The sequence below is a fragment of the Schistocerca americana genome, chromosome X (genome assembly GCF_021461395.2).
Source record: "Schistocerca americana isolate TAMUIC-IGC-003095 chromosome X, iqSchAmer2.1, whole genome shotgun sequence".
Taxonomy (NCBI): domain Eukaryota; kingdom Metazoa; phylum Arthropoda; class Insecta; order Orthoptera; family Acrididae; genus Schistocerca; species Schistocerca americana.
In genome coordinates this window covers 274,792,757-274,819,080 of record NC_060130.1, presented here as the reverse complement: position 1 = coordinate 274,819,080, position 26,324 = coordinate 274,792,757, and the positions used below count along the sequence as shown (strand labels likewise).

Below are 26,324 nucleotides of genomic sequence, written 5' to 3'. Positions count from 1 at the left end.
CTAATGAAGCAACGCAAATTACGGTTTAAAGTCCTGTCAACGATGTGGTCATTAACCTTCCTAGTATCATTACGAAAACAGAATCTTTACTGTCACACTGAACAACTGTAATGTACGTTTTTATGTTAGTTGATTTAGGTATTCCCAATGCATCCAATGTAAATTACTTGGGGTCTATATGACCTCAGTGGAACAAAAAAAAATCCTGGTCGTAGGAGGGTTAATCGACGGAGCGTAAGCTCGATTAAGACAGCATAAATAAGGAAAACGACCGCGCTTTTTCACATCTACGTAAGTACTCTCCACGTTACTGTGCAGTGCGCTGCAGACAGAAAATCCCACATAACACATTACGAGAAACGAAGGGAAATCTAAATTTTGATTTGAGTGCCGCTCTTTTGCGAACTCTAAATAGAGCTCCTAAACCACCGTTTGGTTACAGATTATACTGTTCCACGGCATGGACGCAGGAATAGCTGCGTCGGACGCTTGGAGCATGGAAGAAGTGTAGAGTGGACTGGTGTGTGTGTGTGTGTGTGTGTGTGTGTGTGTGTGTGTGTGTGTGTGTGTGTACACGTAGTACACTTCGACAGAAGGATACGAGCCAACGGGGCACCATCCAGGAAGACGGCTGGCGTATTTTCGTGCTCTATATGTTTACAAAAGATGAAATGGGGCCCTGATACGTTTGTCATAGTCTCTCACAGGCGATCAACACAGGAATCTACTATACCGTCATATAGATCCATTAGTTCGCCTACGAAGGAAACTGTAACTTTCAGCAAGACAGTGCATCATGTCATTCCTCGCGAATACTGTCAGTGAATTCGAGTTACACTTCACATGCACGAGAATCCTTGCCCCACACACTCCAACTCATCTGGCCTAATTCTACAGAGCACATACGGAGTGCCATGGGGCTAGTGCATGCCTTGGGTCCTGTTTCGACTTTCTTCCCCGAGCTGTAGGAGGTGGCTGAGCTATTATGGATCACGATGGCTCACTAACGGTTTCAGTGATACACAGAGTCCGTATCACACAGTACTGCCACCGCTGCCTGGGAGAGCATTCTGCTGGTTGATGGCTGCTTTATTCATTTCGTGGTGCAGTTGCGCATTGTAGTTAAATTCTTCTGGCTTTCTCATGGATTAAATGACTGAGCCTGCAAAGCATGGAAGCTGTGGATCCACTGTATGTAGTGTATACATCAGGTGAACTTCCTCCTGCAAGGATCTGTCTATGCCGTTTCAAAATGGGGTAACTGCTTCTACAGTTTATATGATACTCCACCTGTGGTGTCACCGCTAGACACTACACTTGCTAGGTGGTAGCCTTTAAATCGGCCGCGGTCCGGTAGTATACGTCGGACCCGCGTGTCGCCATTATCAGTGATTGCAGACCGAGCGCCGCCACACGGCAGGTCTAGTCTAGAGATTCCCTAGCACTCGCCCCAGTTGTACAGCCGACTTTGCTAGCGATGGTTCACTGTCTACTTACGCTCTCGTTTGCAGAGACGACAGTTTAGCATAGCCTTGAGCTACTTCATTTGCTACGACCTAGCAAGGCGCCATATTCAGTTACTATAATTACTTCAAGAATGTATTCTGAACAGATAATATTGTGAATCATGTACCATCAAGAGCGACGGTCATCATAAATGGATTAAAGTTAATTATGAAACTGATTACGTCCGCTTTCTGAATTCTCATTCCTTATGTTCCAGACCTCACGTCAGTATAGTTCTTCCCTCTTCACGCCAGCTTGCGTGAGCTAACACGCGTGCATTTCGGCCTCCACTCGTAACACGGTGTTGGCTCTTCTGCTAACACAAAACCACCTACACACTTACCAATGGCTGTACGACCTACGCAGACGAAACTGGTATTGCCAAGTCTCTTATAACAATAAACTGCCTTGGTCATAATCGAGCGAGGTGGCGCAGTGGTTACCACACTGGACTCGCATTCGGGAGGGCGACGGTTCAATCCCGCGTCCGGCCATCCTCGTTCAGTTTTCCCGCGATTTCCCTAAATCGCTTCAGGCAAATACTGGGATGGTTTCTGTGAAAGGGCACGGCCGACTTCCCTCCCTAATCCGATGAGACCGATGACCTCGCTGTTTGGTCTCCTCCCCCAACTCAACGCAACATATCTTAGTCATCAAGGCAAACACAAATAAAAGACATACATGCCGCCATTTCCCAAGTTCGCCATTCACTCTCTAATATTCGTAAATACAATTCCCTCATACTAGTAGCGATTCCAGACCATGAAAATTGACAACGACCGGGAAAGTGAAAGAGTGGTGTGCTGAACGCACGGCCCTCAATACCGCATCCAATGACGTATTGGAGGAGGGCAACACGGCGGTCGGTCGGTGTCGAAGGGCCCGCCAGGGTCTGAGGAGCCGCTTTTACAGTTCTTTCATTGTTATTCCAGTCGTCTTGCACATTATTTCTTTCTTACATTCCAGTAACGTTTGATAATGACTTCATAGCTCTCTTTTTACGGGAACATAAGTTTCGCTGAAGTACACTGCCGGAAAACAAATAGTACAGCTGCAAAGACGACGTCGATTCTTGCGCGATGACGGCATACGCCACCTGGGGAATAGTACACTACTGGCCATTAAATTTGCTACACCAAGAAAAAAATGGAAGATGATAAACGGGTATTCCTCGGACAAATATATTATACTAGAACTGACATGTGATTCCATTTTCACGCAATTTGGGAGCATAGATCCTGAGAAATCAATACCCAGAACAACCACCTCTGGCCGTAATAACGGCCTTGATACGCCTGGGCATTGAATCAAACAGAGGTTGGATGGCGTGTACAGGTACAGCTGCCTGCAGCTTCAACACAATACCACAGTTCATCATCAAGAGTAGTCACTGGCGTATCGTGACGAGCCAGTTGCTCGGCCACCATTGACCAGACGTTTTCAATTGGTAAGAGATCTGGAGAATGTGCTGGCCAGGGCAGCAGTCGAACATTTTGTGTATCCAAAAAGGCCCGTACAGGACCTGCAGATTGCGGTCGTGCATTATCCTACTGAAATATAGGGTTTCGCAGGGATCGAACGAACGGTAGAGCCACAGGTCCTAACACATCTGAAATGTAACGTCCACTGTTCAAAGTTCCGTCAATGCGAACAAGAGGTGACGGAGACGTGTAACCAATGGCACCCCATACCATCACGCCGGGTGATACGCCGGTATGGCGATGACGAATACACGCTTCCAATGTGCGTTTACTGCGATTTCGCCAAACACGGATGCGACCATCGTGATGTTGTAAACAGAACCTGGACTCATCCGAAAAAATGACGTTTTGTCATTCGTGCACCCAGGTCCGTCGTTGAGTACACCATCGCAGGCGCTCCTGTCTGTGATGCAGCGTCAAGGGTAACCGCAGCCATGGTGTCCGATCCGATAGTCCATGCTGCTGCAAACGTCGTCGAACTGTTCGTGCAGATGGTTGTTGTCTTGCAAGCGTCCGCATCTGTTGACTCAGGGATCGAGACGTGGCTGCACGATCCGTTACAGCCATGCGGATAAGATGCCTGTCATCTCGACTGCTAGTGATACGAGGCCGTTGGGATCCAGCACGGCGTTCCGTGTTGCCCTCCCCACCGATTCAATATTCTGCTAACAGTCATTGGATCTCGACCAATGCGAGCAGCAATGTCGCGATACGATAAACCGCAATCGTGATAGGCTAAAATCCGACCTTTATCAAAGTCGGAAACGTGATAGTACGCATTTCTCCTCCTTACACGAAGCATCACAACGTTTCACAGGCAACGCCGGTCAACTGCTGTTTGTGTATGAGAAATCTGTTGGAAACTTTCCTCATGTCATCACGTTGAAGGTGTCGCCAACAGTGCCAACCTTGTGTGAATCCTCTGAAAAGCTAATCATTTGCATATCACAGCATCTTCTTCCTGTCGGTTAAATTTCGCGTCTATAGCACGTCATCTTTGTGGTGTAGCAATTTTAATGGCCAATAGTGTAGATGTACTGATAATGGTTTCAACGTCGTCCGTCAACAGCTAGCGTAGTAGCATAGCTACCAGAGCGCCATTTGTGTCTACCCTTCAATAGGGAACACTCACCGCCAGAATGCTTAGTGTGGTGCAATCATGTGAAGCAAACAGGCAACCATGCCACGGAGAGGCACTCGAGCTTCCTACAGCCAACTGAGCTTGTTTGAAAGGGGTCAAATTGTGGCCTTCCTAGTGTGGGCTGGTCCTTTAGGAGAATTGGCACACAAGTTGGACGTGCTTCGTTAGGTGTCAACTATGCTGGTATAAGGTGAACATTGTCACACCCGTAGACGAGGTCCTGAACTTCCACGCTCTGGGTCCACGCAGCTCACACACACACACACACACACACACACACACACACACACACACACAAGGATCGTAGTACTATAAGGACAGCAGTGCAAAATCGTACAGTACCGCAGCACATATAAGACAGATAAGCTCAGACGTATAAACACGAACTGTTGCGAACCGGTTATTAGCAGTGGGACTATGGGCATGCACAATTCTAGCCTGTTGTCCTCACGCGACAGCACCGACGTGCACAGCTCGACTGGTGTCGTCAGCGGATCACTTGGTAGATGGAATGGCGCGCCGTGGTTTTCAGAGATGAAAATAGATTGTCTGGACGCAAGTGATGGACGTTTGCATGTACAACGTAGATCTGGTGAGTGCTGTCTCGTATAGTGCATTCAACTAAGACACACTGGCCCCACCCAGGTCTTATGGTCTGGGGTACAGTAAGTTACAACTGTCTTTCACCTTTGGTATTTCTGGAGTGGATGGTAACCATCTCTCTGTACATGCAGAACGTTGTTAGACCTGTTCTTACAAGAGGAAGGTGACATGTTGTTCCAACAGGATAATTCTGCCTATGTAACTCAACATGCTCTGCAGCAAGACGTGCAGCAACTTCCCTGACAAGTTCCAGATTACCTCCAATCGAGCACGTGTGGAATATAATGGGATGAGAAGGGACTCGTGCGACTCATCAACCAACAACTCTTACAGGACTGTGTGAACAGGTCGAGCAGACATGGAATAACATATCGCAGGAGAGTATTCGCCATATGTACAACCGACTGGATGCCAGAGGCAGCGCCCACATTGCCTCCTGCGGAGGCTACAACATGTTTCACGGGAATTGTAAATGGTTGCGGAAACACACTTGACCTCTTAGCCACAAACAATCCAGAGCTGATAGAGAGCATCATGACTGATACAGGGATTAGCGATTACAAGGTCGTTGTAGCTAGGCTCAGTACCGTTTCTTCCAAATCCACCAGAAACAAACGCAAAATAATTTTATTTAAAAAAGCGGATAAAGTCCCACTAGAAGCCTTTCTAAGAGACAATCTCCATTCCTTCCGAACTGACTTTGCGAGATGTGGCTCAAATTCAAGATATAGTAGCAACAGCAATTGAGAGATTCATACCTCATAAATTGGTAAGAGATGGAACTGATCCCCCATGGTACACAAAACAGCTCCGAACGCTGTTGCAGAGGCAACGGAAAAAGCATGCGAAGTTCAGAAGAACGCGAAATCCCGAAGACTGGCTAAAATTTACAGACGCGCGAAATTTGGCACGGACTTCAATGTGAGATGCCTTCAATAGGTTCCACAACGAATCATTGTCTCGAAATTTGGTAGAAAATCCGAAGAAATTCTGGTCGTATGTAAAGTACACAAGCGGCAAGACGCAGTCAATACCTTCGCTGCGCAGTGCCGATAGTACTGTTACCGACGACTGTGCCGCTAAAGCGGAGTTATTGAACGCAGTTTTCCGAAATTCCTTCACCAGGGAAGACGAATGGAATATTCCAGAATTTGAAACACGAACAGCTGCTAGCACGAGTTTCTTAGAAGTAGACACCTTAGGGGTTACGAAGCAACTCAGATCGCTTGATACGGGCAAGTGTTCAGGTCCAGACTGTATACCGATTAGGTTCCTTTCAGATTACGCTGATACAATAGCCCCCTACTTAGCAATCATATACAACCGCTCGCTCACCGATAGATCTGTACCTACATATTGGAAAATTGCACAGGTCGCACCAGTGTTTAAGAAGGACAGTAGGAGTAATCCATCGAACTACAGACCTATATCATTGACGTCGGTTTGCAGTAGGGTTTTGGAGTATATACTGTATTCAAACATTATGAATCACCTCGAAGGGAACGATCTATTGATACGTAATCAGCATGGTTTCAGAAAACATCGTTCTTGTGCAACGCAGCTAGCTCTTTATTCGCACGAAGTAATGGCCGCTATCGACAGGGGATCTCAAGTTGATTCCGTATTTCTAGATTTCCGGAAAGCTTTTGACACCGTTCCTCACAAGCGACTTCTAATCAAGCTGCGGGTCTATAGGGTATCGTCTCAGTTGTGCGACTGAATTCGTGATTTCCTGTCAGGAAGGTCGCAGTTCGTAGTAATAGACGGCAAATCATCGAGTAAAACTGAAGTGATATCAAGTGTTCCCCAGGGAAGCGTCCTGGGACCTCTGCTGTTCCTGATCTGTATAAATGACCTGGGTGACAATCTGAGGAGTTCTCTTAGGTTGTTCGCAGATGATGCTGTAATTTACCGTCTAGTAAGGTCATCCGAAGACCAGTATCAGTTGCAAAGCGATTTAGAAAAGATTGCTGTATGGTGTGACAGGTGGCAGTTGACGCTAAATAACGAAAAGTGTGAGGTGATCCACATGAGTCCCAAAAGAAATCCGTTGGAATTCGATTACTCGATAAATAGTACAATTCTCAAGGCAGTCAATTCAACTAAGTACCTGGGTGTTAAAATTACGAACAACTTCAGTTGGAAAGACCACATAGATAATATTGTGGGGAAGGCGAGCCAAAGGTTGCGTTTCATTGGCAGGACACTTAGAAGATGCAACAAGTCCACTAAAGAGACAGCTTACACTACACTCGTACGTCCTCTGTTAGAATATTGCTGCGCGGTGTGGGATCCTTACCAGGTGGGGTTGACGGAGGACATCGAAAGGGTGCAAAAAAGGGCAGCTGGTTTTGTATTACACCGTAACAGGGGAAACAGTGTGGCAGATATGATACGCGAGTTGGGATGGAAGTCATTAAAGCAAAGACGTTTTTCGTCGCGTTGAGATCTATTTACGAAATTTCAGTGACCAACTCTCTCTTCCGAATGCGAAAATATTTTGTTGAGCCCAACCCACATAGGTAGGAATGATCATCAAAATAAAATAAGAGAAATCAGAGCTCGAACAGAAAGATTTAGGTGTTCGTTTTTTCCCGCGCGCTCTTCGGGAGTGGAATGGTAGGGAGATAGTATGATTGTGGTTCGATGAACCCTCTGCCAAGCACTTAAATGTGAATTGCAGAGTAATCATGTAGATGTACCTCAGAACTACTTGTGTTATTGATCTGTAATGTAATCATTTCATGCACTCCATATGCACTGTTGCAACAATAAATCTTGAGTGAATTAGAAACCTCTAAATCTATGAACTAGCCTAATTTTTTTCCAGCAATGGTGAAACTAAATACAACTTGCCATGATGCCCCAGTCCATTAAGCACAGACACCTCTGTGCAGCCAGAATTATCATGGGTACCTGCAGTACCTCACATACAAATAGACAGACGTAAAACGTTAAGCACCTGGAAGTAATGATCCAATATAGATGCAGTTCCATACATGTATATGTTATGAATGGATATGTAAATGATAATGTAGATTTATGGTCTGCAACTTCTAGAACTGAATTACTGTTGTTACTCTGTAACGAAGCAAGTGGGGGTACTTAATGGGCTGAAGATGTGTCAGATGGTAAGAGTACTGTGAACGAGTGGCCAAATGCTGTAATGAAAGGGAGTGTGAGGGGAAACTACATGTGTTGTCAATTCATACTTTTAGCTCCCCAAGCACAAATAATGATTTCACTGTAATGCCCCATATCAGCCAACACTATTGGTCGGAGACTTGCAGCAGCTGGGCTACTTAACTATTATCCCATGTAAAGGGTACCCAAAACTACAACTCAGACTGCCGGATTTGGAATGGCTCCGTACGCACACAGCATTGAATGCTGAAGAGCAGCATAATTTTCAATGATGAATCTTCAATCTTCATTAAGCACTACCTTGGATTACCAGTGTCTGCCAGTAATGTGTGCCATGGCCAAGAGACACATTCTGCCAATGTTTTCAAAAGATACATGGGTATTTCTCTAGTGTGATGGTGTGAGCAGCTACCACATATGACTTCAGGTCACCTCTGGCAGTGGTTCAGGGAAATGCAGTGGGATAGAAGTAAACCAAAGAAATTCTGAGTCATGTGTTAACTCACATGGGACAGCATTCTGGCACCATTAATCCACACATGATCTGTGTTTCTGTGACATGTCTGCATGACATATGGTTATCCCTTGACCAGCAAGGATCTCCAATCTGTACCAGACAGAACATCTGTTGTGATTCTTGAGTTTCTCCCGGCGTATTTGATAATCAAAATATCCACGGGTGTACTGCCGGTCTAGTGTCCATCTGTTGCACCAGTTTGTATGTCAATCTCATCACAATGTCAGTATACATATTAACAGCCAGTTGAATAGTTTTTCACAAGATTATACAATAGCTGTACGACATTTCCCAACCAAATCACTGCATGCATTAAGTTCTAGAGAGAGCAACATCCTACCAATGAGGGACCAGCACTGTGCCTATACTGCAAAATTTCTAGTTCATTGAATTTTATGATGTAATCACTGAAATAAAACTATACAATCTTTCATCACATGAAGCTTCATTTCATGTCATTTATCTTCTTCTGGATGCTTAACTTTTTTGTTGGTGTGTTCAAGACATCTGTGTGTAACTAACCTCCGTAGTCAAAACATGCTGGTGAAATGATAATTATTTCAGAAATATACAGTTCAAATCCTGATGGTGGAAAAACTTGCATAGCCAGAATTTGATAATCCAATGCAATTTGGACGTATTATCTAGTGTCGTCCAGCCTCACGCTTTTACTTTACTCTTAATATCAATAAAAATTACAAAGTGAGTACAGATCACTTAACCATTCCAGTCTTGCTATGGATTATTTGTTTATTTCAGGATGAGTACTTTTATTGTGATATTTTTCCAGTTAGGTGTCCACCAGCTGCTGCTCCATCACCAGCATGGTAAATGCTTACTTCAGAAAACGCAAAGTAACATGTATTCTTTTAAAAGCTCCAGGCATCTTATGTCGCATTACTCTCAAGTACCATGACATTTTGTACAGTAATCACCTTTACTGTATCTTCTCTCAAAGATACAGTTTCATACAGGTATCTTCTCTCGACGATATAGTAAGCCATTAATGTTGTGTAACTAACCTCTGTAGTCAAAACATGCTGGTGTAATGATAATTATTTCAGAAATGTACAGTTCATATCCTGATGGCGGAAAAACTCGCATAGCCAGAATTTGATAATCCAATGCAATTTGAACGTATTATCTTGTGTCGTCCAGCCTCACGCAAGTGATGAGCAAAACAAAAAATAAGTTATCTGTGCAAAGCTGGACATTGCAGGCATTATTACTTGAAAAAAAATCATTAATACACAACTTAAACAGTAGTCCAAACTGTTTATGTCATAATTATTTTCATGTCTGCAGGTGACTGACTAGAATACAGTGCTGCTTTCTGTCTATCATATCTAACTTAACCACCCAATGGCAACTCAGGGTGAGTATTCCGTAACAGCAAACTTTCTGCAGCAAGTGATACAGTACTGAAACAATAGATTTATGACTGTCAAAAAGCTCTGAATCCCTTTGTTACCACAGTCCATAGGATTATAAAAGGAAAATAAATGTCTGATGTCCTGTCATCAATGAGGTAATTAAAGATGGACCAGAAACTTGGGATGAACAAGGACAAGGAAGGACTCTGGCTGTGTACTTTTCAAAGGGACCATTTCAGAATCTTGCACTGAGTAATTAATCAAAGCCACAGAAGTTTCACGATCACTGATTCAATAGTTCCAGGAGTATAGTCATTTGTTTGACCCATGGCAAAGCTGCGAACAGTACTCCCGTGAGTTTTCCGCAACTTTTAGATATATCATCTCAAGCAATATTTCCAAGAAAGAAACAAGATTACGCAATCTTGTACAACTTTTTGCATTCTCTTAAGAGAAGTAATATAAAAAATTTCCTGGGCGATTTGCATATGGATAATTTGAAGCAATGCCGGCTGAAAAATAAGACGTTCGAAAAAAAGTGAAGTTAAGCTTTTTATATCTACGGAAGTAAATGCGGGTTACACCTGAAACTTTGCACGTAATAACTTGCCAAGGAAAGGCCTCAGAATATAAAATTTCATTCTCATAATGCTTTCCATTACTTTACAAACAGAGCGGAGAGTTGACGAATTTTCTAAAAACGCCAAAAATGATTATTTGCGTCCCACTTCTACAAAAATGGTTCAAATAGCTCTGAGCACTATGGGACTCAACATCTGAGGTCATCAGTCCCCTAGAACTTATTAAACCCAACTAACCTAAGGACATCACACACATCCATGCCCGAAGCAGGATTCGAACCTGCGACTGTAGCAGTCACGCGGTTCCGGACTGAAGTGCCTAGAACCGGACGGCCACTGCGGCCGGCCCACTTTTACAAAAGTGTCTTCTGCAAACTCTGTTAAACCGTTTTCATTAGAAAGACAACGTTCTAAAACACCTAAAAAACTAAATTTGTTTTGAACTGCGATCACATAAGGCGCTAAAAGACTACGACTAGGTGAAGCAAAGTCGGAAAAAGAAAAAGGCTTTGGAAGAGAAGGCAGTATTTTGCTTTATCACTCCGGAAGTGATTGCGGGATAAACCTGAAGCTTTGCACGCAGTAACTTACCAATACAAGGTCTTATATTATAAAATTTCATTCTCCTACTGCTTTCCAATAGTTTATAAACTGAGCGCAAATTTGATGATCTTTCTAGAAACGTCAAAAATGTTTTAAACTGCTTCCATTAGAAATACCATGCTCTCAACCACCTAAAATACTATATTTCGTTTTGCAGTGGGATCATAAAAGGCAAAACAATGGTCTCTGGGGAAATTATCAAAATTCCTGATGACTAGGAAATCAGCTTCAGTAAAAAAAAAAAAAAAAAAAAACGCAAATCAGTAATTTTTTTGGCTATACAAAATTCTAGAATGAGATTTTCACTCTGCAGCGCAGCGTGCGCTTATATGAAACTTTCTGGCAGATTAAAACTGTGAACCTGAGCAGGAGACCTTCTGTAAAGTTTGGAATGTAGGAGAAGAAGTACTGGCAGAAGTACAGTTGTGAGGACGGGCCGTGAGTCTTGCTTGGGTAGCTCAGTTGGTAGAGCACTTGCCCGCGAAAGGCAAAGGCTCCGAGTTCGAGTCTCGGTCCGGCACATAGTTTTAATCTGCCAGGAAGTTTGGAAGTTTTCGTACAAAATTCTCTTTATAGTAAATGAAATTCGAATATAGAGTACAATAAAAAGCATAGTTTTCTATTTTTTGTGGCTCTAATAATTTGAAGTAACCACATCTGAAAAGTGTATTTTCTGTATTATCAAATTTTCTTCCCGGTCAATCCCATCAGTGACATCATCTGGCCAGCAGTGTGGTTTTCCTGACGACATTCTACAGCAAATTGACGAAACAGGTAAAAAATTGAAGTAACTTGAAATAAATATAAGCTTAGGATCCTACAAGGGAACTTTTCTACCTGTAGCTTTGGCCTCTGACACTTATAGAAATGTATCATCAGCTTGGGATCCTGTGCAAAGAAATCTTTACCAAGCTTTGGAGCCAGTGGTAAAGAAACTTCCCCGTGGCTGCTCTTGCACAGCTATCGGGCGTGGCCCCTATGGTGATGGGTATGCTAGTTTTCTCACTTTCAAAGGAACCAACAGTGGTTAAGCCACCATGGATCATAGCAAGACATTTATACAATATTCCACCAGTACACTAATGTTCCGCATTAACAGCATATTATGCTAACACAAAGTACGCTGTACCTTAAACCAGAATTAAACTAGCACACCAAGAGCATTACACAATAATGATGACACTAATAATTTTCTGTAACACAGATCCATTAAAAAATTTTAGAAAACTGCTATGAACTTAACCAAAATTTACACAATGTGACAATGGTATAAAACCTGCGGGCTATTTATACGATGTGTGCTGTAGCTGTTGTGCAACAGCTTTACTATGATATCCGCTGCGTTAGTAATGCAGTTAATTTACGAAACAGAAAAACAAATAGGTCACGATCAGTCAGTCCCAGTTTGACGTTTCTCGAGTTATTTGCACTTTATCTAACTTCCTAGTCATCAAGACTAGGGAGGGTACTAAACAACTGTAGAATAAAGACATGTCAGATACCATCTTAAGTAACAGAGGAATATGGGCTCTTTTTCAATACACTTCCATCTTCTTGTTTTTAGTGCATTATATGCTGGCATTGCAAAACCAAATATAGTTTTTAGGTGGTTTAGAACAGGGTCTCTCTCATGGAAGCGATTTAAAAGAATTGTAGAATAATCGTCAACTTTGCGCTCAGTTTGTAAACTATGAATGAAATCTCATACCCTGTCACTTTGTTTAGGTAAAGTTATTGGGTGTAAGGTTTCAGGTGTATTCTGCATTCACGTCCGGAAGTATTAAGAGCTAAACTTAACAGCCTTGTTTTACTTTATTTTTTCGGCCGACTACGTTTCAAATTATCCATTGGCACATCGCTCAGGAAATCTTTTTTATTTTATTACGTGTAAGTGCATCAAGCTGTAAAAGTTTGCTTAGTTTTGTTACTTTCAAGAAAATCTTGCTTGTGATGGTATCTCTCAAATTGGCCGAAAACTCACGGGTGGACCATTGAGAGCTGTGCTACGAGGACAAACAAATCACTATCTCCGGGATTATTGAATTAATGATAGTGAAAGTTTACCATGGGAACAGGCTTGATTGCTAATACAAAATCAGTGATTCTCATGCTACAACCCTCTTGATCACACAGCATGGAATGCCAGGGGGGGAGGGGGGGGGGGGGGAGAAGAGAGATCGGCTTCTGCAATGTCATGGAAGGGACTAACCACAGAATATAAAACTATACCAGTATTTCACTGATCAGAATTCACAGTCAGTCAATCAACAATTACCATATTTCTTAGCGTCAATTTTCCATCTGCAAACTACACCAACATTAGAAAAAAAATGCTTTACCCAGAGAGTGTATTTATTAAACTTCTGCTTTTTTCCCCTTGCTTTGCAATAATCCCTGATGCAACACTTCGGGAGGGGGGGGGGGGGGGCGAGCTTGGGAGGAAATAAAGTTGCAAAGACTTATTTGAAAGCAATGTATTATAAAGGTTTAATTTGAAAACTGTACCAATTACAAGGTGTGAACCGCAGCTGGTATTTCATGCCAGAGAGGACACCACCATGAAGAGAGAGACAATCTTGATTCTTAGACAATATTAAGGTAGGCCTATGTTGAGTATTTGAAAAGTACTGTTGCCAAACATCTATTGCATTCAACTCCACTTTAAGAACGTCAGTTATAGTCGATCAATGGAATATTAAATCGTTAGCAGAATCACAATATACACTTCCATATTTATTTTACATTACACACATGAGAAAAATATATTTAGGCAGAGCGTCGGCCATTTTAGTTGCCAATAGTTTTACCGGCTACAAGAAAGCAGAAAGGAAGTAGCGTAAAAGGGAAATAATGTTACAAGATCTCACGCAGCTAAAACAAATACAGATTTTTCATTTCATTAGATTTTACACAATTAAGAATACACAGTACACAAACAATATTTTACTGTGTATAGGTATATTATTTTATAATGATTTCCTTACGTCCATGTATACACCCAGCACAGATATTTTCCAAACATGGACATAAAAAAACGTCAAAACCGAATGGAACGAACAAGGGAATTTTTTTATTTACACAGTTCATCTAGTATCAATACATCTCTTTACGGCTATCAGATGAACTGGAAGAAAAACTACTACTGTAAAAATAAATTTTTCTGATTAGACCATAAACATTCTATGCCTGAAATGTCAAAAATTTCAACTCTTCAATAAACAAGTGAGACTCAGTTCTGGGAAGAATGGCAAATAAATGTGTGACAGTTGTTCACACTTACAGTTCTTCTTCGTGTGGTCCTGCTTGGGTTGTGTTAGTCTCTCGGCGTTGATTTTGTTCTCCTACAGGAGTGTTCAGCTGCTTTGCTTGCTTTTTCACTTGTTTGCCTTTCTTCTTTTCTTGTGAAATTCCGCCCAATGCCTGTATCAGAACGCGACGCATATCGATGCTGTTTGCGGGTGGCCTGTCTTCCTCCATGTTTAACTAATTGATGAACGATTATATACGCGGCAGATGTTATACAAAGCAAACTACGAACTTAAACGGCCATAACAAGTCGCCGACTTAACGGCTATTACACCGACAATTTAGAACTCCATCTACATATTTTGACGTTGCAACGGGTACAACGCCAAACAAACGTCCCCTACCAGTAATCAACACGCATCCCCGCCTAATATTCCCAAACAAACCGACTTGCAAACGCTTCAACACCGAGACCCTGCCTATCGATTCAGACACTCCTAACGGGTCAATACTTTCGTATTATCAAACATTCTCGGCATCCAAAGCACACCCACAGCGAGTAACGCAACAACCGTATAATCGATTAATTGCATTCGACTAGTCGAATGCAGAAGAGAAAATATTAGTGGCATCGCTCCAGAATACATTTAGTGTATTACAAAAACCATTTCTTTCGTAGAAAAATGGTTAAAAATGAAGAACTTTATGTTTCAAGGCGACGGCGCAACGTAAACAACGGTAATCAGTCCGCGTCAGCCGAGGCGGCCGAGCGTTAGCGTTCTCGTAAGGATAATTTATTTAAATTGTAATAACAGTTAGTGCAATATAAATTATTCGTTGAGTAGTGTATTAGTGTTTTTTTAAACTTACTATTAAAGTTATCACTTTTCTTTATATATTATTCCAGGACACGCGAAACGATTGTAAGATCGGCTTGTAGTCATAGCTTTGTTTACGTTCTGGCTCGGGTAACTTAGAGAATCGCATTTCACTGTTCCGTTTTTCTTCTCGGTAATTTAAGTAGAGGCTGTCCATTCATTATTAAGTACATGTTTCCAGTAAGTAGCGTAAATCTTTAATTGTTCATTTAGGAACTTTTGCACTGATAATTTGTCTACATTCAGTTTGCGTACATGAAAGTTACATTCTACCACGATTAAGTTAAATGACATGCTGCAGTTAAGTGAGTTCTGAGTTCTTGTTGTTAGGAAAATAATTGATTTTTACGTTATATCATATTCCTGAAAGCCCTAACCTGTTGGCCGAATTTTTGCGGCTCGTAAATAACGAAAATTAGTGTTATGTGAAGTGTGTTAAGTGATTCAATTCTGTTTTTCAGCAGTGATCGGAGATGCAATGCGTGAAAAATGTGATTTTGCCGGAGGGTAGTCAAGGAGGAAGTGATATGTGAAGACTGTGGGTTTGAATTTCACTTGGGTGGCTGTAATGGGGAGCTGAATGAGGAACTCAGCGAGGACCTCCCATGGAGCTGGCGAGAGCCTTGTGCCAGTAAAACGCCTGGCTGCGTTGACGTTTTGGACCAGAAACTGATATCACGTGACTAGCTGCTGTACATGACTGGCTGCATTGACAGAAGAACATCTGGTGCTGAACTCTATGCTCGAGTTAAATGTAACTGTATATTCGTAGCTTTGAAATTTGTATACTTTTCCCTGTTTTGATCCTTCAGTTATCTACATCCACTAAACAAATTACCGAGTATACTAAAAATGGCTGACTGCTATTGGTGCCAATTACATTTCTGTTGTGCTTAACAATTTTCACCTGACAGAAAGTATGTGATTACTATTTTTGTAACAGATGTGTATGACCCTGTTGTTGAAGTAGGCTCGAGATTAAACATTGGTCAACATTTTTTGTAATGTGTGTCATCTAGTTAATTATCACCATGCATTAAGTATTGGGAAATGCGTTATAGCATTACAGCTTTTCCTGCAAAAGTAGTACAATAAGACGATACCACTCACTGCTGGCACATTGGGGATTATTTTAAATACATTTACATAGACATTGTAAGTGTAATTATAACTCTGTGCAGATGAATTACTTCAGTATTGTGTGACTGTTTGTCAAAACCAAGTAAAAAACCTTCAAATTTCATAAACACTTCCCTGTTACTGCTTAGTGCAGGATACAAAACTAATATTTTTCTAGGTGTTTGTATGACTGATAAAGGTACTTCATTGATATCATCATTCCAGTGAAGTTAAAGCTACTGAGATTTATTCATCCTAAAAGCGAAATCAAGATTATTACCATATGTAGGATCATGTCTGTGTACATCACCTTTTTGTGATGGATGACTCATTCAAGTTTTGTTTACTTTCGGAATAAGGCATCTTTTTAGCGTACAATGGTAATACAATTAATGTTGCAAATTATCGAGAAGGATGCCCTATATGATTCAGTCACGCACTGTATTAAATATTCCTTTGAGAGATTATTTTCCACTGGAATATTGTTAGTGTATAATATAGTTCTCATAGAGACTGATACAGACAAGAAAATGTTAACAGAAGAAAGTGTAGCGTTTCAGCAACTGTTTGTCATTTAGAATAGTTTCTGCTTTTTGAAGGATGAAACCATTTTTTTAGCTTGCTGTACACGTACTGAGTATGTGCTGACCATGTCCTTTGAGATCTAGGTGTGTGATTACCGGCTGGTGCAGTGTACTTATTTATCTGTCACTGAGTTTGTGATGGAAAATGTAAATAACATCAGCCTGAATGATATTTAAAATATGGATGTCATGCAAAAAACAATTAAGGATGCCTACCATGCCTACTTTCTTTTCAACCTTCAATGTTGCGTCATTTTGTGAGGTAATTTGGCAGCAGCTAAGCGAGTTTTCAGAATACAAAACAGGCTATTAGAGCTGTGAAGGATGTAAGACTAAAACCTCCTATAAGCCCATGTTTAAGAATTAATTTATTCTACCATTAACTTGCATTTACGTTATGCAGGCTCCTGTTTTTTTTATTATGTAATGGACAAGTAATAGGAGACTATTTGAACAGTCACAATGTTGCTGTTACGACATTGTGACTGTTCAAATAGGTGTTGCTGTTGGGGGACAAGAAAGGAGCCTCCACGAAGAGTATGTGAATGCAATACACATACTCGGGCGTCCCCTGGGCGGTTGTATACCGGCTGATCCTTTCACTCCAGAAGCATCATGACAATCCTACAGAAAAGGACCTTACCAGGCCCAGCACTGACGATTATCTCTGTAAATATTGAAGGCCTGTCTGCATGCAAAGATCGCTTACTACAAGACCTCTGTCAGAAAGAGAAATGTGATGTCCTGTGTCTACAAGAAACTCACAGAGATAGCACACTCAAAAGACCCAAGATAAACGGCATGTGACTAGTAGCTGAAAAGCCACACCGACAGTATGGCAGCGCAATCTTTACCAGGCCAAACATACAGATCCTTTCAAGCAGTATAAACGACATCAATGATACTGAAGTGCTAACCATTGAACTTAGTGACTGCGCTGTTACATCAGTGTACAAACCACCAACTGTGGACTTTTCCAGCTCCAATGTAAACAATTTTGATAAAGACAGAATTAATTTTGTAATCGGTGATTTCAACAGCCACAGTATGAAGTGGGGCTACCAAGAAGACGACGACAATGGCACGGCTGTGATCTGCTGGGCCAAGCTAAACAACCTAAAACTGATACATGACAATAAACTGCCTTCTTCCTACAACAGTGGCAGATGGGGTAGAGGTTATAACCCGGACCTCATCTTCGTTAGCCATCAAGTAGCGTCCCAATGTTCAAAAGGAGTTTGCTCACCAATACCAAACACCCAGCACCGTCCAATAATGTGCCAGATCACATCTGTTGTTAAACCCCATAGCGTACCTTTTCGCCGTAGGTACAATTTTAAGAAAGCAGAATGGTCAACCTTTCAAAACCTCATGGAAGATTCTGTAAACAACCTACCACCTGAACCAAGATTCTATGACAATTTCGTGAAGGCTGTGCAGTGGTGTTCCAAGCAATCGATCCCTAGAGGATGCAGAAGCAATTATGTTGAAGGCCTTACGCCAGAATTAGAGGATCAGTTGCAGGAATACCTGACATTGTTTGACGCAAACCCTCTATCCGTGGAAACTATCACTGTGGGCAAGCAGCTAACCAAGTCACTAGCTAAAACCAGGAGAGAGAAATGGCTGAGGACAATAGAGGAATTGGACATGAAAAGGAGCATTCAGAAAGCCTGGACACTCCTTAAACGTCTCAACAATGACCCGACTTTCTCTCCAGGACATGCTCCTGTCACAGCCGACCAAATAGCCCACCAGCTTCTCAAGAATGGGAAACCCGACACCAAAATCAGGAAGTCGGAGAGCAAAATAGACAGGATTGAACACCAAGAAAATTCAACTCTGGCCACCCCTCTCACAATGGCAGATCTGAACAAAGCCATAGCGAAATGCAAGCTAAGGAAGGCCCCGGGCCTGGAGGGGATTTTTGTTGAACAGATTAAACACTTTGGTCCCTACGTTAAACTATGGCTACTGAAACTGTTTAACAATTGCATGGAAACAGGTCAGATTCCCACAATCTGGAGGAAGACTAAAGTTATTGCCATTTTAAAACCAGGCAAAAATGCTGATGACCCCAGAAATTTCCGACCCGTATCACTTCTCTGCCATATCTTTAAAATCTTTGAAAGAATACTCCAGGATCGCCTCTCCAGTGCCATAGAACCCTACCTAATCCCCCAACAAGCAGGTTTCCGCCCAGGGAAAAGCACTACATCTCAGGTAATTAACCTCACGAAGCTGATTGAAGACGGCTATGAGAACCGGAAAATAACCGGTGTCGCCTTTATAGACTTGATAGCGTCATATGAGACCGTCAACTTACGTCTGCTAATGAAGAAGCTGTATGCCATTACCAGGGACTTTAAATTCACATCCACAGTTAGAAGTCTGTTAGAGAACCGTAGGTTCTCTGTGGAATTCCAAGGGATGCATAGCAGGTGGCGGGCCCAGAAAAATGGTCTCCCTCAGGGCAGCGTACTGGCACCCTTACTTTTCAACATATACACCAACGATCAACCACTGCCAGCTGGTACGGAAAACTACACTCCTGGAAATTGAAATAAGAACACCGTGAATTCATTGTCCCAGGAAGGGGAAACTTTATTGACACATTCCTGGGGTCAGATACATCACATGATCACACTGACAGAACCACAGGCACATAGACACAGGCAACAGAGCATGCACAATGTCGGCACTAGTACAGTGTATATCCACCTTTCGCAGCAATGCAGGCTGCTATTCTCCCATGGAGACGATCGTAGAGATGCTGGATGTAGTCCTGTGGAACGGCTTGCCATGCCATTTCCACCTTGCGCCTCAGTTGGTCCAGCGTTCGTGCTGGACGTGCAGACCGCGTGAGACGACGCTTCATCCAGTCCCAAACATGCTCAATGGGGGACATATCCGGAGATCTTGCTGGCCAGGGTAGTTGACTTACACCTTCTAGAGCACGTTGGGTGGCACGGGATACATGCGGACGTGCATTGTCCTGTTGGAACAGCAAGTTCCCTTGCCGGTCTAGGAATGGTAGAACGATGGGTTCGATGACGGTTTGGATGTACCGTGCACTATTCAGTGTCCCCTCGACGATCACCAGTGGTGTACGGCCAGTGTAGGAGATCGCTCCCCGCACCATGATGCCGGGTGTTGGCCCTGTGTGCTTCGGTCGTATGCAGTCCTGATTGTGGCGCTCACCTGCACGGCGCCAAACACGCATACGACCATCATTGGCACCAAGGCAGAAGCGACTCTCATCGCTGAAGACGACACGTCTCCATTCGTCCCTCCATTCACGCCTGTCGCGACACCACTGGAGGCGGGCTGCACGATGTTGGGGCGTGAGCGGAAGACGGCCTAACGGTGTGCGGGACCGTAGCCCAGCTTTATGGAGACGGTTGCGAATGGTCCTCGCCGATACCCCAGGAGCAACAGTGTCCCTAATTTGCTGGGAAGTGGCGGTGCGCTCCCCTACGGCACTGCGTAGGATCCTACGGTCTTGGCGTGCATCCGTGCGTCGCTGCGGTCCGGTCCCAGGTCGACGGGCACGTGCACCTTCCGCCGACCACTGGCGACAACATCGATGTACTGTGGAGACCTCACGCCCCACGTGTTGAGCAATTCGGCGGTACGTCCACCCGGCCTCCCGCATGCCCACTATACGCCCTCGCTCAAAGTCCGTCAACTGCACATACGGTTCACGTCCACGCTGTCGCGGCATGCTACCAGTGTTAAAGACTGCGATGGAGCTCCGTATGCCACGGCAAACTGGCTGACACTGACGGCGGCGGTGCACAAATGCTGCGCAGCTAGCGCCATTCGACGGCCAACACCGCGGTTCCTGGTGTGTCCGCTGTGCCGTGCGTGTGATCATTGCTTGTACAGCCCTCTCGCAGTGTCCGGAGCAAGTATGGTGGGTCTGACACACCGGTGTCAATGTGTTCTTTTTTCCATTTCCAGGAGTGTATATCTACGCCGATGACCAGGCTATGGCCGTACAGGGTGACTCCTTTGAGGATGTTGAGACAAAGCTCACGGATGCGCTAGACATGCTCTGTCAGTACTACGCCGACAATCAACTCAAGCCGAACCCTAGCAAAACACAAGTTTGCGCCTTCCATCTCCGTAACAAGCAGGCATCCCGTAAGCTGCGTGTCTTCTGGAAGGACATACTCCTCGAACACTGCGTTAACCCCAAATACCTAGTAGTAACCCTAGACAGGGCTCTGACATATAAACATCACTGTATTAACACCAAAATGAAGGTGAGCGGCAGAAATAATATTCTTCGGAAAATAACGAACTCCTCCTGGGGCGCAAGGCCAGAGGTAGTGAGGACCACAGCACTAGCAGTTTGCTTCCCAGCAGGCGAATATGCAAGCAGTGTCTGGTACAACTCTACCCACGCAAAACAGGTCGACATTGCTCTGAACGAGACCTGCAGGCGCGTCACTGGATGTCTGAAACCGACGCCAACAGACAAGCTCTACCATCTTGCTGGGGTTGCACCTCCTGCAGTGCGAAGAGAAGCGGCAGCCTATAGTGAAAGAGCGAGGGCTGAGATGGCAGAGAGCCACCCCCTCCACAAAACTCAGCCAGCCACCAAACGCTTGAAATCTAGACGCAGTTTTCTCAGAGCAACCGAACATTTTAGCGACCAATCTAGATCTAGGGTGGAGAGATGGAAGCGGTCGGGAGAAAGGCACTGGATGGAACCAAAGGAAGAATTGGCACCAGGTTACGATGAGGACTGGGTGGTCTGGAGATCATTAAACAGGCTATGCACCAACACTGCACGGTCAAGAGATAACCTTCTGAAGTGCGGATATTCTACTACATCTAATCTCTGCGACTGTGGAGAGGTGCAGACGACCCAGCACATGTATAACTTCCCTGAATGTCCTTCACACTGCACTTTAGAGGAGCTGATGTTGACAACCCCAAATGCTGTCGACGTAGCCTGCATATGGGCCAAATGCCTATAACATTTTGTTTCTGTGCACACATATTTGTATATATATTTATATATATTTTCATATGCCTGCAATTAATTTTTTTCTGTGTGCTATTCATTTTTTTATATTCCTGTATCCATGGTGCTTCTGACACGAATAAAAAAAAAATGTTGCTGTTCGTAGTCTTCAGTCCCAAGATTGGTTTGATGCAGCTCTCCACGCTACCCTATCGAGTGCAAGCCTCTCCATCTGTGGACAATTGCTGCAGCCTACATACTTTTGAACCTTCTTGCTGTATTCATCTATTTGACAGTATAAACTGTGGAAGAAGTAAGTAAATTCCAGCAGCAAATATAAAACACAAGGAACAAAAAAAATAACAAAAAGCAGGTGATACGAGAGTAGGAAAGAGTAGCACACTTCTAGCAATTACTTTCAAATTGGTAGAACTTGTGCAGGCATGTATTGTCTGAAGCTGGGTGGGTATGGTCACATGATGTCAATTTCCGGTCAAAAACGTCAACGCAGCTACACGTTTTGGTGACGTGAGACACTCCGAACAGAACTGTAGGCTACGCAGAAAAGACAAGAGAACAGGAGGCAAAGATTTGCGCCCTTCACACTGAATTAGAACGCAGGAATTTTGAACTAGAAAGGTTGAAGGAGGAAAAAGATTTTGGAAACTGCAACAAGCAATGGGCAAAAGGAGAACATATTTTCAACTTCATCTACATTTGAGCTAATAGTAGCAAATAAATTTGACTCGTTACCCGAAGTAGGAGGGGGAGAACCTCATTGGTGCAGCAGACTTCTAGCAAAGAAACTAAGTGTAGGTCAGTACCAAAAGGGAGTAGGAAGAAAAGTCTTCTTGCTAGGTAGTAGATATTGGAGGGGTGTAGGCCAGATGGTACAGTATAAACTAAGAACAAGATACCAGATCACAAGTATTGTGAAGCCAAGTCCAAGCCTCAGACAGAAGGCAGACGACATTGGAAATTTGTGTAAAGATTTTGGCAAAGGCGATCAGGTTATTGTAGTAGGTTGAGTGGATAACAGTCTGTGTTATGGACAGAAATTACACCATTATGGATAACCTAACAGGTGTAGCAGCTACCCACACATCTGTGAATTTTGTGGAGTTCCTGCAGTGCCATGACCAGTGCTGAGTTAAGACTGGTGTGAACCATGTGAGTACTGTGTTGAGCAGACTGCTGCTGACTGAAATGAAATTTCATGAGTGCAGTGCCTGTTGCTACAATTGGGAAAGGAGTATATACTGAGCATGGCCAACATTTGAACAGGAGATTGTTGCAGAAAATGTATGAGGGGCCATCATCACACAAGGCAAGGTCCCTGTTGTTACTGGTGTCAGAAAGCAATCTGTTTTCAAGTCAGAATCAAGACTCAACACACTGGTTTGAAAGAAGTCAGAATAACAGAAGCCCACAAAATACTTGAGACTGCACAGAAAGGTAAGTTTAGCTTATTTCATCAACATGTTAGAGGACTGGGTTATAAGGTGAACGAGCTTCTTGTCTGTTTAGAAAATTTAGAGAACTCTGAAAAGATAGATTTCTTTTGGCTGTCTGAACACCTCATAAATACAGGGTTATATAGGTTTCATACAAAAGATTACGCCCTAGGAGCTTCTTCATGCAGAACTAATCTGGGAAAGGAGACATTGTTAGACATATTAAGACAGAACACAAGTTCAAAAACATTGAGACCAGTAAATTTTGTGGTGACGAGCACATAGAAATGTGCGCTTGTAAATTAATACTGAAAACTGGTTCATTTTTAATTGTAACTGTAGATAGATCATCACTGGGAAATTTTCAACTGTTTATAAGTAATTTCGATTCCTTACTATGCTAGCTGTCAGACAGCAGCAAGCGATTGATGGTCTGTGGTGATATCAGTGTAGATTTCTGAAGGGATTCCGAAACGAAAAATGATCTGGAAACCTTATTGGGATCCTGCGATTTGATCCCAGTACATAAATTTCCAACAGAGGTGGATAAAAAGATTGTGACCCTAACTTCTTCTTTGGTGGCGCTCAAAACAAGAAAATAACTGTTTACCCTGTAGCAAATGCCCTCTCTGAACATTATGCACAGTTAGTTAAGATGGATAAGATACTGCCTTACACTCTGGATACTTCTCAATGGACATCAATTAGAATAATTAAAGACCCTAGGACAAATGTTTTCAATAATAAAACTGCCTGGCAGATTAAAACTGTGTGCAGGACTGAGACTCGAAAACTCAAGACCTTTGCCTTTTGCAGGGAAGTGCTAAAAACGCTGTAGAGCGAAAATTTCATTCTGGTTTTCAATGACATTTCAAATGAGATGACCTTGGATGAAATTTATAATGAAATGCTAACATGAAATTTCATCTACTCAATAACAAATTTGCATCATTATTTGAAAATAGCTTCCCACAAAAGCTAATCAGAAAGCACATTTAACAGCCATGTGAAAGACCATGGATCATTAAAGGGATTAAAGTATGCTGTGAAAGGAAAAGGGAAATGTGTCTGTTGACAAGAACAAGGAGAGATCCTGCAGTAGTTATACACTACAAAAACTACTCAGAATTACTATGGTTATTAAAAATAAAGGAACATGCCCATTCTGTCAGACATTAGTGATTCCAACATTATACTTAAGGCTGCATGGAATGTAGTGGAACGAGACACAAGACAAGCAGCCACAGAACAATATAATATCACTACTGAAACGACTGGAGGGGCTGTAAATGAAGAGTTACAGGTAGCAAATATTTGTAATAATCATTTCTTAAACTTAGTAAGAAGCATGGGAACGAACAGTTCAAGAGAAAAATCACAGCAGTATGTTGCAAAAGCAATTCTCACAAAATTCAGTCATATGAATGTATCACCAACTTCCCTTCTGAAATAAAGAAAGTTATATATTCTCTTAAAAGCAAAAACCCATCTGGTTTTGACGATGTTTCCAATTGAGTACTAAAGATTTGATCCCATGTAATACACCCTGTCTTATCGAAAATACATAATGTGTCGTTAACTCAAGGCATTTTTCCAGAGAGACTGAAATACACCATTGTCAAACACCGCCATATGAAATGTGATAGGAGAGATGTTAATAAGTGCTGACCTGTTTCACTGCTGACATTATTTTCTAAAACTTTTGAGAAGATGTGTATTCTAAAGTAATATCTCGCCTGAGCAACAATAATATCCTCAGCAAATCACAATTTGGAGTTCAGAAGAGATGTTCTACTAAGAATGCCATTTACAAGTTCACTCACCAAATTTTATAACCATTGAATAATAAAATAGCACCAGTCGGTATTTTTTGCGACCTATTGAAGGTATTTGACAACAATCACAACATTCTCCTAGATAAATCTAAGTTTTATGGGATTAATGGTATAGCCCAGCAACAGATAATGTTATATCTTACTAAAATAGTGCAGATAACTGTACTCAGTAATTCAACCAATGTAGTCCAGGGACATTATTCTGACAGTGGAGAAATCACATATGGGGTGACCAAAGGATCAATCTTGTATCCACTATTGTTCGTCATATATGTAAACGATTTTCCATCTAAAATGCACCAAGCAGAATTAGTTCTCTTTGCAGATGACAGTAATCAATGTAACTATACATACAGAAAACCAAGAAATGGTAAACAATGTTCTTAGAAGTATCATTGACTCATTATCCAGGAAAGGTCTTACTTTCAATTTTAAAAACACACAACGTATTCCATTCTTTGCATATAGTGGCAGTACACCAACAACAGGTGTATCACATGGTGAGGAAATAATAAGAAGGGTGAAAACTCCAATATGCTTAGGTCTCCATAGTGATGAGAATTTAATCTGGAAAAAGCACCTTTTTTAGCTCCTAAGGCAACTTAGTTCAGCCACATTTGCACTTGGAATCATTGCAAATCTTGGGCAGAGATAAATCAATAAATTGACATATTTTGAATATTTTCGTGCAATAATGTCTTATGGAATAATGTTGTGGGATAAATCACCTTTAGAAAGGAAAGCCTTCATTGCTCCAAAATGTACTGTAAGAGAAATATGTGATGCACACCCACAATCATTTTGTAGACACCTGTTTAAGGAGTTGGATACTGTGGTTGCTGCTTCACAGTATATTTACCACCAAACGAAACTTGTTGCAAATAATCCACTGTAGTTCAAAAGGAACATTGATGTACATAATTACAGTACTAGAAGAAAAATAACATTTATTACCACTCATTATGGTTGTTGTTACCACCAAATGGGTGCACAAGGCTGCATCTAAAATATTTGATACCTTACCCAGCAACATAAACCGCCTGACAGATAGCGAATTAAAATTTGAAAACAAACTGAAAACGTTTATCTTTGACAACTCCTTCCATTCTGCATAATAATTTCTGTTACTGTAATGTGTAAATGGTGCTGGATAGGAATTACTAATTCACACCCAGTAGCTGTTCAAATCTGTTATTATTGGTTTCACCATCTTAGCAATTTCATAACCTCACTTTCACTGTTTGTGGCTGGGCTAAGAGAATTGAAATGTTTTTGAAGTATTTT

General features: G+C 42.3%; 1 protein-coding gene across 1 annotated transcript in view; it reads right to left on the bottom strand.

The window, feature by feature from the left end:
• Nucleotides 1-14,700, bottom strand: part of LOC124555962 — a 207,380-nt gene extending 192,680 nt beyond the window's left edge. Inside the window, exon 1 of the mRNA XM_047130009.1 lies at nucleotides 14,230-14,700. Coding sequence (XP_046985965.1) covers nucleotides 14,230-14,426 — 197 coding nt within the window. The 5' untranslated portion in view covers nucleotides 14,427-14,700. The remainder of the gene's footprint in view (nucleotides 1-14,229) is intronic.
• Between the last annotated feature and the right edge of the window lie 11,624 nt (nucleotides 14,701-26,324).